This window comes from Oncorhynchus masou, unplaced genomic scaffold (genome assembly GCF_036934945.1).
Source record: "Oncorhynchus masou masou isolate Uvic2021 unplaced genomic scaffold, UVic_Omas_1.1 unplaced_scaffold_907, whole genome shotgun sequence".
In the NCBI taxonomy this organism is placed as follows: Eukaryota; Metazoa; Chordata; class Actinopteri; order Salmoniformes; family Salmonidae; genus Oncorhynchus; species Oncorhynchus masou.
The window spans coordinates 36,022-53,583 of NW_027015545.1; the positions used below are offsets into that span (position 1 = coordinate 36,022).

The window sequence follows — 17,562 nt, forward strand, 5'->3', positions numbered from 1 at the left end:
GTACATTAACACAGGCTAGCTATGACCTGGTACTGTAACACAGGCTGGCTATGACCTGGTACTGTAACACAGGCTAGCTATGACCTGGTACTGTAACACAGGCTAGCTATGACCTGGTACTGTAACACAGGCTAGCTATGACCTGGTACTGTAACACAGGCTAGCTATGACCTGGTACTGTAACACAGGCTAGCTATGACCTGGTACTGTAACACAGGCTAGCTATGACCTGGTACTGTAACACAGGCTAGCTATGACCTGGTACTGTAACACAGGCTAGCTATGACCTGGTACTGTAACACAGGCTGGCTATGACCTGGTACTGTAACACAGGCTAGCTATGACCTGGTACTGTAACACAGGCTAGCTATGACCTGGTACTGTAACACAGGCTGGCTATGACCTGGTACTGTAACACAGGCTAGCTATGACCTGGTACTGTAACACAGGCTAGCTATGACCTGGTACTGTAACACAGGCTAGCTATGACCTGGTACTGTAACACAGGCTGGCTATGACCCTGGTACTGTAACACAGGCTAGCTATGACCTGGTACTGTAACACAGGCTAGCTATGACCTGGTACTGTAACACAGGCTAGCTATGACCTGGTACTGTAACATAGGCTAGCTATGACCTGGTACTGTAACACAGGCTGGCTATGACCTGGTACTGTAACACAGGCTAGCTATGACCTGGTACTGTAACACAGGCTAGCTATGACCTGGTACTGTAACACAGGCTAGGTATGACCTGGTACAGTAACACAGGCTGGCTATGACCTGGTACTGTAACACAGGCTAGCTATGACCTGGTACTGTAACACAGGCTAGCTATGACCCGGTACTGTAACACAGGCTGGCTATGACCTGGTACTGTAACACAGGCTAGCTATGACCTGGTACTGTAACACAGGCTGGCTATGACCTGGTACTGTAACACAGGCTAGCTATGACCTGGTACTGTAACACAGGCTAGCTATGACCTGGTACTGTAACACAGGCTAGGTATGACCTGGTACTGTAACACAGGCTAGCTATGACCTGGTACTGTAACACAGGCTGGCTATGACCTGGTACTTTAACACAGGCTAGCTATGACCTGGTACTGTAACACAGGCTAGCTATGACCTGGTACTGTAACACAGGCTAGCTATGACCTGGTACTGTAACACAGGCTAGCTATGACCTGGTACATTAATACAGGCTAGCTATGACCTGGTACATTAACACAGGCTAGCTATGACCTGGTACTGTAACACAGGCTAGCTATGACCTGGTACTGTAACACAGGCTAGCTATGACCTGGTACTGTAACACAGGCTGGCTATGACCTGGTACTGTAACACAGGCTGGCTATGACCTGGTACTGTAACACAGGCTGGCTATGACCTGGTACTGTAACACAGGCTGGCTATGACCCGGTACTGTAACACAGGCTAGCTATGACCTGGTACTGTAACACAGGCTGGCTATGACCTGGTACTGTAACACAGGCTAGCTATGACCTGGTACTGTAACACAGGCTAGCTATGACCTGGTACTGTAACACAGGCTAGCTATGACCTGGTACTGTAACACAGGCTAGCTATGACCTGGTACTGTAACACAGGCTAGCTATGACCTGGTACTGTAACACAGGCAATACAGGGAGACCCCAACATGTTTAGTGGCCGTAATCAAATCAAATCTAACTTTATTATTCACGTGCTGAATACAACAGGTGTAGTAGACCTAACAGTGAAATGCTGACTGACAAGCCCTTAACCAACAATGGAGTTCAAGAAAGAGTTATGAATATATTTACCAAATAAACTAAAGTTAAAAAATAATAAAAAGTAACACAATACAGTAACAATAACAAAGCTGTATACAGGGGGTACAGTACAGAGTCAATGTGGAGGCTATATACAGGGGGTACCAGTACAGAGTCAATGTGGAGGCTATATACAGGGGGTACCGGTACAGAGTCAATGTGGAGGCTATATACAGGGGGTACCGGTACAGAGTCAATGTGGAGGCTATATACAGGGGGTACCGGTACCGAGTCAATGTGGAGGTTATATACAGGTACTGTAACACAGGGTACCGGTACAGAGTCAATGTGGAGGTTATATACAGGGGTACCGCTACAGAGTCAATGTGGAGGCTATATACAGGGGGTACTGGTACAGAGTCAATGTGGAGGCTATATACAGGGGGTACCGGTACAGAGTCAATGTGGAGGCTATATACAGGGTGTTACAGTACAGAGGTAATGTGGAGGCTATATACAGGGGGTACCAGTACAGAGTCAATGGGGAGGCTATATACAGGGGGTACCAGTACAGAGTCAATGGGGAGGCTATATACAGGGGGTACCGGTACCGAGTCAATGTGGAGGCTATATACATGGGGTACCAGTACAGAGTCAATGTGGAGGTTATATACAGGGGGTACCAGTACAGAGTCAATGTGGAGGCTATATACAGGGGGTACCGGTACAGAGTCAATGTGGAGGCTATATACAGGGTGTTACAGTACAGAGTCAATGTGGAGGCTATATACAGGGGGTACCAGTACAGAGTCAATGGGGAGGCTATATACAGGGGGTACCAGTACAGAGTCAATGGGGAGGCTATATACAGGGGGTACCGGTACCGAGTCAATGCGGGGGTACAGGTTAGTTGAGGTAATTTGTGCATGTAGGTAGGATAATAAACAGCAAGTAGCAGCAGAGTAATAACAAATGGGGAGATGACAATGTAAATATGGCTATTTGATTAATTGTTTGGGCTTTCCTCTGACACCGCCTGGTATAGAGGTCCTGGATGGCAGGAAGCATGACCCCAGTGATGTACTGGGCTGTACGCACTACCCTCTGTAGCACCTTATGGTTCAGTTGCCGAGCAGTTGCCATACCAGGCGATGATGCTCTCGATGGTGCAGCTGTTGAACTTTTTGAGGATCTGGGGACCAATGCCAAATCTTTTCAAATCTTTTCCTGAGAGGGAAAAGGTGTTGTCATGCCCTCTTCACGACTGTCTTGGTGTGCTTGGACCGTGATAGTTCGTTGTTGATGTGGACACTCGACCAGCTCCACTACAGCTCCGTTGATGTTAATGGGGGCCCGTTCGTGTTAGACCCGTAACCAGCAGGGTAGTCTAGTGGTTAGGGTGTTGGACCCGTAACCAGCAGGGTAGCCTTGTTGTTAGTAACCAGCAGGGTAGCCTAGTGGTTAGAGTGTTGGACCCGTAACCAGCAGGGTAGCCTTGTTGTTAGTAACCAGCAGGGTAGCCTTTTCCTGTAGTCCACAATCATCTCCTTTGTCTTGCTCACATTGAGGGAGAGGTTGTCCTCCACTGCCGTGTTTGGCCGTGCAGTCGTGAGTGAACAGGGATTACAGGCCCCGCAGCTTTGTGAATGTTGACTTGTTTAACTTCTTGAAACTCCCCATCCCGGATCCGGGATCGTGACTAAAGCCTCAGGCTCATTAGCATAACGCAACGTTACCGATTTCTGAAAATCGCAAATAAAATTAAAATAATGCGTTACAGAGTCAATTAGCCTTTTCTTAACAACACTGTCATCTCAGATTTTCAAAATATGCTTTTGAACCATAGAAATTGACTAATTTGTGTAAGAGTATGCAAAGCTAGCATAGCATTTTGTGTAGCATGTAGCACGCAACATTTTCACAAAAACCAGATAACCAAATAAATAAAATAATTTACCTTTGAAGAGCTTCTGATGTTTTCAATGAGGAGAGTCTCAGTCACATACCAAATGCGCAGTGTTTCCTGAAAGCGTCTGTGTGTAGGAGAAATCGTTCCGTTTTCTACATTGCGTCTGGCTACAGGGGGAAACGAACCGAAAATGCAGTCACCTACAACGTGAAACTTTTTCCGGATTAACTACATAATATCAGCGAAACATGGCAAACGTTGTTTGGAATCAATCCTCAAGGTGTTTTTTCACATATCTCTTCATTGACATGCAGTTCGTGGAAGCTTGCTTTCCTCTCTGTGTCCCATGGAAAAATACTGGCAGGTGACTTTTGGTTCAATTTCGGCGCAGGACACCGGGCGGACACGTGGTAAATGTGGTCTGTTATGGTCAATCTTCCAATGATCTGCCCACAAATACGTCACAATGCTGCAGACACCTTGGGAAACGACAGAAAGGGCTGACTAATTCCTCTTGCGTTCACAGCCATATAAGGAGATCTTGAAAAACAGAGCCTCAAAAATCCTTGTCATTTCCTGGATGCCATCTCATCTTGGTTTTGCCTGAAGCTCACGTTTTAGGACACGCACAGAGAAGATCTTTGTATTTCTGGACACGTCAGAGTGTTTTCTTTCGAACGGTAGCAATTATATGCATTGTCTTGCATCTTTTTGTGACAAAATATCTTGTTTACTGCCGTGTTTGGCCGTTTTTCATCCAAAAATGAAGGGATTGCGCCCCCAGAGCATCAACAGGTTAAAGGTCTTGCTCACATCGGCTACCGAGAGCGGTATAACACAGTAGTCCGGAACAACTGTTGCTCTCATGCATGCTTCAGTGTTGCTTGCCTCGAAGCGAGCATTAAAGGCATGTAGCTCTTCTGGTAGGCTCGCGTCACTGGGCAGCTCGCCCCTTGGTTTCCCTTTGTAGTCCGTAATAGTTTTCAACCCTGCTACATTCGACGAGTGTCATAGCCGTTGGAGTAGGATTCAATCTTAATCCTGTATTGACCCTTGCTTGTTTGATGGTTTGTCTAAGGGTGTAGTGGGATTTCATATAAGCATCCGGGTTAGAGTCCCGCTGCTTGAAAGCGGCAGCTCTAGCCTTTAGCTCGGTGCGGATGTTATCTGTAATCCATGGCTTCTGGTTGGGATACAGTGGGGCAAAAAAGTATTTAGTCAGCTACCAATTGTGCAAGTTCTCCCACTTAAAAAAGATGAGAGAGGCCTGTAATTTTCATCATAGGTACACTTCAACTATGACAGACAAAATGAGAAAAAAAATCCAGAAAATCACATTGTAGGATTTTTAATGAATTTATTTGCAAATTATGGTGGAAAATAAGTATTTATCTGGTTTATAAATCTCTCGTAACAACAACCAACACTGGTTCTCAGCCTCATCTCTCTTCTCTCAGCAAACATCTCCTTTCTGAGTAACAACACTGGCTTATATTGCTTCAGAAAGAGTCTGTGATTGAAGGCAGCTGTTTCTGACAAGAGATCTGGTCAGCTCCAATCATCATTGGGGCCGACCAATCAGCTGCTTGGGGGAATCCAGGAAGCCATTTTTCTGAAACACACACACATACAAATACACAAACCAGAACACAGGAACTGGGGAACGTAACATTTTGTGTGGTTTTGTGTTTGTGTGGTTTTGTGTTTGTGTGGTTTTGTGTTTGTGTGGTTTTGTGTTTGTGTGGTTTTGTGTTTGTGTGGTTATGTGGTTATGTGTTTGTGTGTGTGTGTGTATGTGTGTTGTGTGGTTATGTGTTTGGTGTGTGTGTGTGTGTCGTGTATGTGTGTGTGTATGTGTGTGTGGTTGTGTGTGTGTGTGTGTGTGTGTGTGTGTGTGTGTGTGTGTGTGTGTGTGTGTGTAGAAGGAACAGAGAGGTGTGTGTGGGGTTATGTGTTTGGTGTGTGTGTGGTTTTGTGTTTGTGTGGTTTTGTGTTTGTGTGGTTATGTGGTTATGTGTTTGTGTTTGGTGTTTGTTTGTGTGGTGTGTTCGTGTGGTTATGTGTGTGGTTATGTGTTTGGTGTGTGTGTGTGGTTATGTGTGTGTGTGTGTGTGTGTCGTGTATGGTGTGTGTGTGGTGTATGTGAACAGTGTGTGTGTGTGTGTGTGTGTGTGTGTGTGGTTATGTGTGTGTGTGTGTGTGTGTCTGACAACAACTGTCTGAAGTTTTACACCTCAACCACCAGAGGGTAGCATTCTCCAACTAAAGGTATGAGCACCTTGTGTTTCTGATGGAAATAGAAGGAACAGAGAGGAATGTCGAAGCCTCATATCCACTACAAGACCATGGTGCTACAGAACCCACAGAACAGAGGACCTGTCCCTCCCTACCTTCAGGTTATCTACAGAACAGCAACTGTCCTCCCTACCTTCAGGTTATCTACAGAACAGAGGACCTGTCCTCCCTACCTTCAGGTTATCTACAGAACAGCAACTGTCCCTCCCTACCTTCAGGTTATCTACAGAACAGAGGACCTGTCCCTCCCTACCTTCAGGTTATCTACAGAACAGAGGACCTGTCCCTCCCTACCTTCAGGTTATCTACAGAACAGAGGACCTGTCCTCCCTACCTTCAGGTTATCTACAGAACAGAGGACCTGTCCCTCCCTACCTTCAGGTTATCTACAGAACCCACAGAACAGCAACTGTCCCTCCCTACCTTCAGGTTATCTACAGAACAGAGGACCTGTCCCTCGCTACCTTCAGGTTATCTACAGAACAGAGGACCTGTCCCTCGCTACCTTCAGGTTATCTACAGAACAGCAACTGTCCCTCCCTACCTTCAGGTTATCTACAGAACAGAGGACCTGTCCCTCCCTACCTTCAGGTTATCTACAGAACAGCAACTGTCCTCCCTACCTTCAGGTTATCTACAGAACAGCAACTGTCCTCCCTACCTTCAGGTTATCTACAGAACAGAGGACCTGTCCTCCCTACCTTCAGGTTATCTACAGAACAGAGGACCTGTCCCTCCCTACCTTCAGGTTATCTACAGAACAGAGGACCTGTCCCTCCCTACCTTCAGGTTATCTACAGAACAGCAACTGTCCCTCCCTACCTTCAGGTTATCTACAGAACAGAGGACCTGTCCCTCCCTACCTTCAGGTTATCTACAGAACAGAGGACCTGTCCCTCCCTACCTTCAGGTTATCTACAGAACAGAGGACCTGTCCCTCCCTACCTTCAGGTTATCTACAGAACAGAGGACCTGTCCCTCCCTACCTTCAGGTTATATACAGAACAGAGGACCTGTCCTCCCTACCTTCAGGTTATCTACAGAACAGAGGACCTGTCCTCCCTACCTTCAGGTTATCTACAGAACAGAGGACCTGTCCCTCCCTACCTTCAGGTTATCTACAGAACAGAGGACCTGTCCCTCCCTACCTTCAGGTTATCTACAGAACAGAGGACCTGTCCCTCCCTACCTTCAGGTTATCTACAGAACAGAGGACCTGTCCCTCCCTACCTTCAGGTTATCTACAGAACAGAGGACCTGTCCCTCCCTACCTTCAGGTTATCTACAGAACAGCAACTGTCCTCCCTACCTTCAGGTTATCTACAGAACAGAGGACCTGTCCCTCCCTACCTTCAGGTTATCTACAGAACAGCAACTGTCCTCCCTACCTTCAGGTTATCTACAGAACAGCAACTGTCCCTCCCTACCTTCAGGTTATCTACAGAACAGCAACTGTCCCTCCCTACCTTCAGGTTATCTACAGAACAGAGGACCTGTCCCTCCCTACCTTCAGGTTATCTACAGAACAGCAACTGTCCTCCCTACCTTCAGGTTATCTACAGAACAGCAACTGTCCCTCCCTACCTTCAGGTTATCTACAGAACAGAGGACCTGTCCTCCCTACCTTCAGGTTATCTACAGAACAGAGGACCTGTCCCTCCCTACCTTCAGGTTATCTACAGAACAGAGGACCTGTCCCTCCCTACCTTCAGGTTATCTACAGAACAGAGGACCTGTCCTCCCTACCTTCAGGTTATCTACAGAACAGCAACTGTCCTCCCTACCTTCAGGTTATCTACAGAACAGAGGACCTGTCCCTCCCTACCTTCAGGTTACCTACAGAACAGAGGACCTGTCCCTCCCTACCTTCAGGTTATCTACAGAACAGAGGACCTGTCCTCCCTACCTTCAGGTTATCTACAGAACAGAGGACCTGTCCCTCCCTACCTTCAGGTTATCTACAGAACAGAGGACCTGTCCTCCCTACCTTCAGGTTATCTACAGAACAGAGGACCTGTCCTCCCTACCTTCAGGTTATCTACAGAACAGAGGACCTGTCCCTCCCTACCTTCAGGTTATCTACAGAACAGAGGACCTGTCCCTCCCTACCTTCAGGTTATCTACAGAACAGAGGACCTGTCCCTCCCTACCTTCAGGTTATCTACAGAACAGAGGACCTGTCCCTCCCTACCTTCAGGTTATCTACAGAACAGAGGACCTGTCCCTCCCTACCTTCAGGTTATCTACAGAACAGAGGACCTGTCCTCCCTACCTTCAGGTTATCTACAGAACAGCAACTGTCCTCCCTACCTTCAGGTTATCTACAGAACAGAGGACCTGTCCCTCCCTACCTTCAGGTTATCTACAGAACAGAGGACCTGTCCTCCCTACCTTCAGGTTATCTACAGAACAGAGGACCTGTCCTTCCCTACCTTCAGGTTATCTACAGAACAGAGGACCTGTCCCTCCCTACCTTCAGGTTATCTACAGAACAGAGGACCTGTCCCTCCCTACCTTCAGGTTATCTACAGAACAGAGGACCTGTCCCTCCCTACCTTCAGGTTATCTACAGAACAGAGGACCTGTCCCTCCCTACCTTCAGGTTATATACAGAACAGAGGACCTGTCCCTCCCTACCTTCAGGTTATATACAGAACAGAGGACCTGTCCCTCCCTACCTTCAGGTTATCTACAGAACAGAGGAACTGTCCCTCCCTACCTTCAGGTTATCTACAGAACAGAGGACCTGTCCCTCCCTACCTACCTTCAGGTTATCTACAGAACAGAGGACCTGTCCCTCCCTACCTTCAGGTTACCTACAGAACAGAGGACCTGTCCCTCCCTACCTTCAGGTTATCTACAGAACAGAGGACCTGTCCCTCCCTACCTTCAGGTTATCTACAGAACAGAGGACCTGTCCCTCCCTACCTTCAGGTTATCTACAGAACAGAGGACCTGTCCCTCCCTACCTTCAGGTTACCCACAGAACAGAGGACCTGTCCCTCCCTACCTTCAGGTTATCTACAGAACAGAGGACCTGTCCCTCCCTACCTTCAGGTTATCTACAGAACAGAGGACCTGTCCCTCCCTACCTTCAGGTTACCTACAGAACAGAGGACCTGTCCCTCCCTACCTTCAGGTTATCTACAGAACAGAGGACCTGTCCTCCCTACCTTCAGGTTACCTACAGAACAGAGGACCTGTCCTCCCTACCTTCAGGTTATCTACAGAACAGAGGACCTGTCCCCTCCCTACCTTCAGGTTATCTACAGAACAGAGGACCTGGTCCTCCCTACCTTCAGGTTACCCACAGAACAGAGGACCTGTCCCTCCCTACCTTCAGGTTATCTACAGAACAGAGGACCTGTCCCTCCCTACCTTCAGGTTATCTACAGAACAGAGGACCTGTCCTCCCTACCTTCAGGTTATCTACAGAACAGAGGACCTGTCCCTCCCTACCTTCAGGTTATCTACAGAACAGAGGACCTGTCCCTCCCTACTGACTATGACTGGTCCACCTAGCTATCTGGAGATGAATGTCCTGACTATGACTGGTCCACCTAGCTATCTGGAGATGAATGTACTGACTATGACTGGTCCACCTAGCTATCTGGAGATGAATGTACTGACTATGACTGGTCCACCTAGCTATCTGGAGATGAATGTACTGACTATGATAGATATCTGGTCCACCAAGCTATCTGGAGATGAATGTACTGACTATGACTGGTCCACCAAGCTATCTGGAGATGAATGTACTGGCTATGATAGATATGTGGTTGTCCCACCTAGCTATCTGGAGATGAATGTACTGACTATGACTGGTCCACCTAGCTATCTGGAGATGAATGTACTGACTATGACTGGTCCACCTAGCTATCTGGAGATGAATGTACTGACTATGACTGGTCCACCTAGCTATCTGGAGATGAATGTACTGACTATGACTGGTCCACCTAGCTATCTGGAGATGAATGTCCTGACTATGACTGGTCCACCAAGCTATCTGGAGATGAATGTACTGACTATGATAGATATGTGGTTGTCCCACCTAGCTATCTGGAGATGAATGTACTGACTATGACTGGTCCACCTAGCTATCTGGAGATGAATGTACTGGCTATGACTGGTCCACCTATGTGGTTGTCCCAGCTATCTGGAGATGAATGTACTGACTATGACTGGTCCACCTAGCTATCTGGAGATGAATGTACTGACTATGACTGGTCCACCTAGCTATCTGGAGATGAATGTCCTGACTGTGAGTCTCTCTGGACAAGAGGGTCTGCTAAATGACTAACATGTAAAACAATTGAACTATCTTGATCCGTGTTTGTTTCTCAGGCTCTAATACCTGTTCGTTGTTGTCTCCTGTCTCCCCAGGTGATGGTTCGTCGCTGGACGGCCAGGGAGGGTCAGGTGAGAAGATCAAACGCCGTGTCAAGACACCGTACTCCCTGAAGAGGTGGCGCCCCTCCACCTGGGTGGTCTCCATGGATACGCAGGTTGGAGAGGTAAACAACAACGGAACCTGTCGCTCCAAGTCCTCCACTGCCGTCTACCTGGTAGGAGGGGGGACTACCACAGCCACCATGACCTCTGACCCCTGTGACCCTGGCATGACCTGCCTGTGAACCCTGACCCCTGGAGGAGGGTGTGATAACAGGTGGGCAGTGTGTTGCAGAAATGCCAGCTGCCTGTTTGCCAACTACACCCAGCTGGCTACTACCCTTTGTGTGGTCGGCTACCTCAATGACTTTAACAACTTGGGGTGTATCAGATGCCACCAAATGTAATTGTTTTTAGGGCAGAATGTGTTGCTCTAACCTCCCACACCTCCATAGCTGGCAACTTTTTTTCATTACGCTGGCTACATTCGATTGTCGGGAACACATTGAGGAGGGCGTGGCCTCCTTAGGCTACGGCTGCGTCTGCAATAACACCCTATTCCCTATGTAGTGCACTACTTTCGACTATCGATATGGTCGATAGGGTAGTGCGTCTGTTGTGAATAGGGTGCCATTTGAGGCGTTGCCTACCTGTATGACAGCATGCTCCGGTTTCCTGATTTCCTGGTTCAAATTCCGTCAGAAGGAGAAGAAACGATGTGACTGCAAGAGAATCAATTGTCAAGAAAGAAGCACTTATAAATTATGATATTCTTTTCTTCTCAACTTTTTCTTTACTTTGAAGAACTTTAAAACAGAATATAGCTATGCAGCAACATTGGCTTCAGTTGCTTCCATTATAAATGCTGTTCCACATAAATCATTGTATGATTGTACGTATGGCTGTTTTTTGAATTTTGAAAAATGTTGTTTTATTGTTTTCGCACTTCAAAAAAAAAAAAAAAAAAGTGATGTCAATCATCTAGTGACCATGGTAATGACTGGTCTAAAAAACACGAAGAGAAATGACAAGACTGATCAAGCAGGGGCAGTGGGTCTTTAAGACTGGGTTAGATGCTCATTTTTTTCCAGTTATGTTTATGCATAGTACATTCAGTAATGTTATATTTTTATTATTTAACTAGGCAAGTCGGTTTCAGAACAAATTCTCATTTACATTGACCGCCAATGCCGGGCCAAACCCGGACGATGCCGGTCCAATTGTGCGCCGCTCTATGGGACTCCCGATCACGGCCGGATGTGATACAGGCTGGATTCGAACCAGGGACTGTAGTGCACTGAGATGCAGTGCCTTAAACCGCTGCGCCACTCGGGAGCCCCCATTTATGCTTTAGTACATTCAATCATGTTTAAGTATTTGTTTTTACATCAATCTGTATATCCTACGTTTTTCCATCACATTTTTAAATGTCCGATAGGCTTTAGCGTTGAAGTTTAAACCATTTGTAATTGTGTTGTATTCTTTGCAGCGGTTACTTCTGTTGTTATTATGACATTGTAAACAGTGCACTTATTATTATCATTAGTAGTAGCTGTCCTGCTCTCTGTCACATGTCCCTGAATGAGACAGCTGTCGATAAGGACGTGAGGTATCTGCAGCTCTCTACAAGGACATTAGAGATGTCTGCAGCTCTCTACAAGGACATTAGTTATCTGCAGCTCTCTACAAGGACATTAGAGATAACTGCAGCTCTCTACAAGGACATTAGTTATCTGCAGCTCTCTACAAGGACATTAGAGATATCTGCAGCTCTCTACAAGGACATTAGTTATCTGCAGCTCTCTACAAGGACATTAGAGATGTCTGCAGCTCTCTACAAGGACATTAGAGATATCTGCAGCTCTCTACAAGGACATTAGAGATATCTGCAGCTCTCTACAAGGACATTAGAGATGTCTGCAGCTGTCTACAAGGACATTAGAGATGTCTGCAGCTCTCTACAAGGACATTAGAGATATCTGCAGCTCTCTACAAGGACATTAGATATATCTGCAGCTCTCTACAAGGACATTAGAGATGTCTGCAGCTCTCTACAAGGACATTAGTTATCTGCAGCTGTCTACAAGGACATGGGATTTTGTTCTGTTACAAAAAGAAATTAGCGACAGTTTAACGTCAGTCTACTCCGACTGACCTTTGAACTCCTCTTGAGAAGACTCGTCATTATTCTAAACCTTTCACTGTTCTCTCTACCCAGTCAGTCCCCTGCCGAGCTTAATAAACCACACCAATTATTGGTATACAGTCTGAATCAAAGCACTGCAAAAAAAAAAAAAGCCAGAATGTTGAATAAAATGACATTTGAGCTTCCGTTGCCAGTTGTCTGTCCGGTTGGTCCATCAGCTGGTTGAAATATCCACAGTAGTAGTATTTAACAGACTTTTTAGAGAGCTTGTAATACCTTTGAAAACGCTTGACGCCTTGACGCATGCACAGCGCCATGTAAACACCGGACTTGGGACAGTAGGCGTCGCCTGGCGGTACCACGTGCCTTTGGGTCATGAGCAACAGAAAGGGATTTGCCACACACAGAGATGTGCATTTTGAAGTCTGTTTAATAATAAACTGCATTGTTGGAAAAGGACCTGTCAGTCAGCCTTTCACTGTTAGTCTACACCTGTCGTCTACAGAAATATGTGACTATTAACATTGGATTGATTTGAGAACTGTGGATATTTTGTCTTAAATTTCAACCAGCTGAAGGACCAACCTTATGGACAATCGGCAGAGTAAGTTCAAATGTAATTGTATTAAACATTCGTCACTGACAAGGGATGTTTAGGTTTTTTTCTTATGTAAATGTGCGTAGCTATGCTGTACATAGACAGTCAGTCCTCTACTCTATTCACCATGCTCTAGTCTAGACTACTGGAGGAGGGTTAACAGACAGTCAGTCCTCTACTCTATATTCACCATGCTCTAGTCTAGACTACTGGAGGAGGGTTAACAGACAGTCAGTCCTCTACTCTATATTCACCATGCTCTAGTCTAGTCTAGACTCCTGGAGGAGGGTTAACAGTCAGTCCTCTACTCTATATTCACCATGCTCTAGTCTAGACTACTGGAGGAGGGTTAACAGACAGTCAGCCCTCTACTCTATATTCACCATGCTCTAGTCTAGTCTAGACTCCTGGAGGAGGGTTAACAGTCAGTCCTCTACTCTATATTCACCATGCTCTAGTCTAGACTCCTGGAGGAGGGTTAACAGTCAGTCCTCTACTCTATTCACCATGCTCTAGTCTAGACTCCTGGAGGAGGGTTAACAGACAGTCCTCTACTCTATATTCACCATGTTCTAGTCTAGACTACTGGAGGAGGGTTAACAGTCAGTCCTCTACTCTATTCACCATGCTCTAGTCTAGACTACTGGAGGAGGGTTAACAGAGAGTCAGCCCTCTACTCTATATTCACCATGCTCTAGTCTAGTCTAGACTCCTGGAGGAGGGTTAACAGACAGTCCTCTACTCTATATTCACCATGTTCTAGTCTAGTCTAGACTCCTGGAGGAGGGTTAACAGACAGTTAGTCCTCTACTCTATATTCACCATGCTCTAGTCTAGTCTACTGGAGGAGGGTTAACAGACAGTCAGCCCTCTACTCTATATTCACCATGCTCTAGTCTAGTCTACTGGAGGAGGGTTAACAGACAGTTAGTCCTCTACTCTATATTCACCATGCTCTAGTCTAGTCTAGACTCCTGGAGGAGGGTTAACAGACAGACATGTTACTGACTATATTCACCATGCTCTAGTCCCACATTCCATTTAGACTCCTGGAGGAACAGAACTGGTTAACTAATTTATAGACAGTCAGAACCCTCTACCTCTATATTCACCCTACAATAAATGTTAACTTTTTGGAAAGTCAAGTCATATTGTTAAATGTGTTTTTGGTTTGGAGGAGGGTTAATGTTCTATACAAATGTTAGTCCATTCTCCACTTTATATTCACCATGCCTGTCTAGTTCTACTGACATGTCAGGGTTAACAGTCAGGGTTCTTCTCTATGATTCACCATGCTCTTGATGTCTAGACTCCTTGATGGGAGGGTTCTTCTCTTGATGGGTCAGTCCTCTCTCTATTCACCATGCTCTAGTCTAGTCTAGTCAGGGTTCTCTTCTCTTGAGGAGGGTTAACAGACAGTCAGTCCTCTACTCTATATTCACCATGCTCTAGTCTAGACTACTGGAGGAGGATTAACAGAGAGTCAGGGTTCTCTACTCTATATTCACCATGCTCTAGTCTAGACTCCTGGAGGGGGTTAACAGACAGTCAGTTCTCTTCTCTATTCACCATGCTCTGAGTCTAGACTACTGGAGGAGGGTTTAACAGACAGTCAGCCCTCTACTCTATATTCACCATGCTCTTGAGTCTAGTCTAGACTCCTTGGGTCAGGGTTCTTCTCTTGATGTGTCAGGGTTCTCTACTCTATTCACTCATGCTCTTGAGTCTAGACTACTGGATGTGAGGGTTAACAGACAGTCAGGGCCCTCTACTCTTGATATTCACCATGACCTAGTCTAGACTCCTGGAGCTTCTCTTCTCTTGACCTGTCAGGTTAACTTGATGTGTCAGGTCCTCTACTCTATTCACCTGTCAGGTTCTAGTCTGATGTGTCAGACTCTCTGGGGGATGGTTAACAGACCAATTGGACATGTTAGCTGACTAGTGGGTTGGGTAACATCATTCTATCCCACATTCCATTTCAGCTGTGCTATGAACAGAACTGTAAATTACTACTAATTTATAGCTACGTAAACCTACATGGAACCCACCCACATACCTGGTCAGGGTTATAACTTGATGTAAGGGTTCTCTTCTACAATAAACTGTTAACTTTTTGGAAAGTTTATCAATCTACATATTGTTAAATGTGTTTTTGGTTTGGAGAGGAGAGAGTTCTCTGAATGTTCTATACAAATGTTAAGGTAAACATTCTCCACGTTTTGATGCGTCAGGGTTCTCTTCTCTTGACCTGTCAGGGTTCTTTTCTCTTGACATGTCAGGGTTCTCTTCTCTTGATGTGTCAGGGTTCTCTTCTCTTGACCTGTCAGGGTTCTCTTCTCTTGATGTGTCAGGGTTCTCTTCTCTTGACCTGTCAGGGTTCTCTTCTCTTGATGTGTCAGGGTTCTCTTCTCTTGATGTGTCAGGGTTCTCTTCTCTCGACCTGTCAGGGTTCTCTTCTCTTGATGTGTCAGGGTTCTCTTCTCTTGATGTGTCAGGGTTCTCTTCTCTTGATGTGTCAGGGTTCTCTTCTCTCGATGTGTCAGGGTTCTCTTCTCTTGACGTGTCAGGGTTCTCTTCTCTTGATGTGTCAGGGTTCTCTTCTCTTGATGTGTCAGGGTTCTCTTCTCTTGATGGGTCAGGGTTCTCTTCTCTTGATGGGTCAGGGTTCTCTTCTCTTGATGTGTCAGGGTTCTCTTCTCTTGACGTGTCAGGGTTCTCTTCTCTTGAAGATTGATGTTGGAGACGAAAACTAAAGCCAAAACCCAAGTATTCTCATCTGTCACGTTTTTTTTAAATATATATTTTTTACATTTTCAACAATACTCTGATGTAAAATCAATCAAAATGTTTCTCTTCTGTTGACATTTGTGAGCCCCTGTTTCTCCTCGTCTGGTATATAGCTGTCTAACTCACATGGTTCTATTCCACTGAGGACTAACCCCACAGTGGACCGCAAGTGTTTTATGTTAGCGTCAACGCCTGGTGTTGTTGTGTTTCCAGCACTGGGGTAAATCCTCATTGGAAATGCGACACTAATGTGTTTATGTGTTATAGGCTCACCTCTTTGGTGTAAGTAATTGTGTGTATATATAGATAGTGCAGTTACCTAGATATACTATACATACTGAAACATACAGTGGCTTCAGAAAAAATCCCCTCGACTTATTCCGCATTTTGTTTTGCAGTCTGAATTCAAAATGGATGAAATATTCATTTAATAATATTTATCAAATATTCACCAATCGACACACCCCATAATGACAAAGTGAAAACGTGTTTTTTTAAAACATTTTTGCAAATACTGACTAGAATACTTTGTAGAAACGGCAATTACAGCGGTGACTCTTTCTGAGCTTTGCACACCTGGATTGTACAATATTTGCCCATTATTCTTTAAACAATTCTTCAAGCTCTGTCAAGTTGATTGTTGATCATTATTAGATAACCATATTCAAGTCTTGCCATAGATCTTCAAGCCGATTTAAGTCAAAACTGTAACTAGACCACTCAGGAATATTCGATATCTTCTTGGTAAGTAACTCCAGTGTATATTTGGCCTTGTGTCTTAGGTTATTGTCCTGCTGAAAGGTGAATTCATCTTCTCATTGTCTATTGGAACACTGAACCAGACTTTCCACTAGGATTTTGGCTGTGCTTATAGCTGTCTACCGTTTATTGTCCTTGCCAATGACAAGCATACCCATAACATGATGCAGCAACCGCCATGCTTGAAAATATGAAGTGGTACTGAGTGATGTGTTGTGTTGGATTTGCCCCAAACAAAACGCTTTGTATTCAGGACAAAACGTTTATTTCTTTGCCGAAATATTTTCAGTTTTACTTAAGTGCCTTGTTGCAAACAGGAGGCATGTTTTGGAGTATTTTTATTCTGTACAGGCTTTATTCTTTTAACTCTGTCATTTAGGTTAGTATTATGGAGTAACTACAATGTTGATCCATCCTCAGTTGTTTTCTCCTATCACAGTCATTTAAACTCTGTAACTGTTTTAAGGTCACCATTGGCTTCATGGTGAAAATCCCTGAGCGGTTTCCTTCCTCTCTGGCAACTGAGTTAGGAAGGACGTCTGTATCTTTAGTGAGTGGGTGTATTGATACACCATCCAAAGCCTAATTATAACTTCACTGTGCTTAAAGAGATATTACACATTTCACCCATCTACCAACCAGTGCCCTTCTTTGCGAGGCATTGAAAAATCTCCTTGGTCTTTGTGGTTGAATATGTGTTTGAAATTCACTGCTCGATTGAGGGACCTTACAATTATCTGTATGTGTTGGGGTACAGAGATGAGGTAGTCATTCAAAAATCATGTTAACCAATATATTTGAACATGGAATGAGTCCATGCAACTTATTATGCGATTTGTTAAGCACACTTTTATTTCGGCTTACCATAAAGGGGTTGAATACTTATTGACTCAAGACATTTCAGCTTAAAATGTTTTATTAA

At 45.2% G+C, this 17,562-nt stretch overlaps 1 protein-coding gene across 1 annotated transcript in view; it reads left to right on the forward strand.

Annotated features, from left to right (window-relative positions):
* LOC135538098 (bone morphogenetic protein receptor type-2-like) overlaps window positions 1-11,333 on the forward strand; it is a gene marked incomplete at its 5' end in the record, with an annotated part of 36,770 nt that extends 25,437 nt beyond the window's left edge. The window contains one exon of the mRNA XM_064964082.1: window positions 10,342-11,333. Within this exon, the coding sequence (XP_064820154.1) occupies window positions 10,342-10,592 (251 nt within the window). The remainder of the gene's footprint in view (window positions 1-10,341) is intronic.
* Between the last annotated feature and the right edge of the window lie 6,229 nt (window positions 11,334-17,562).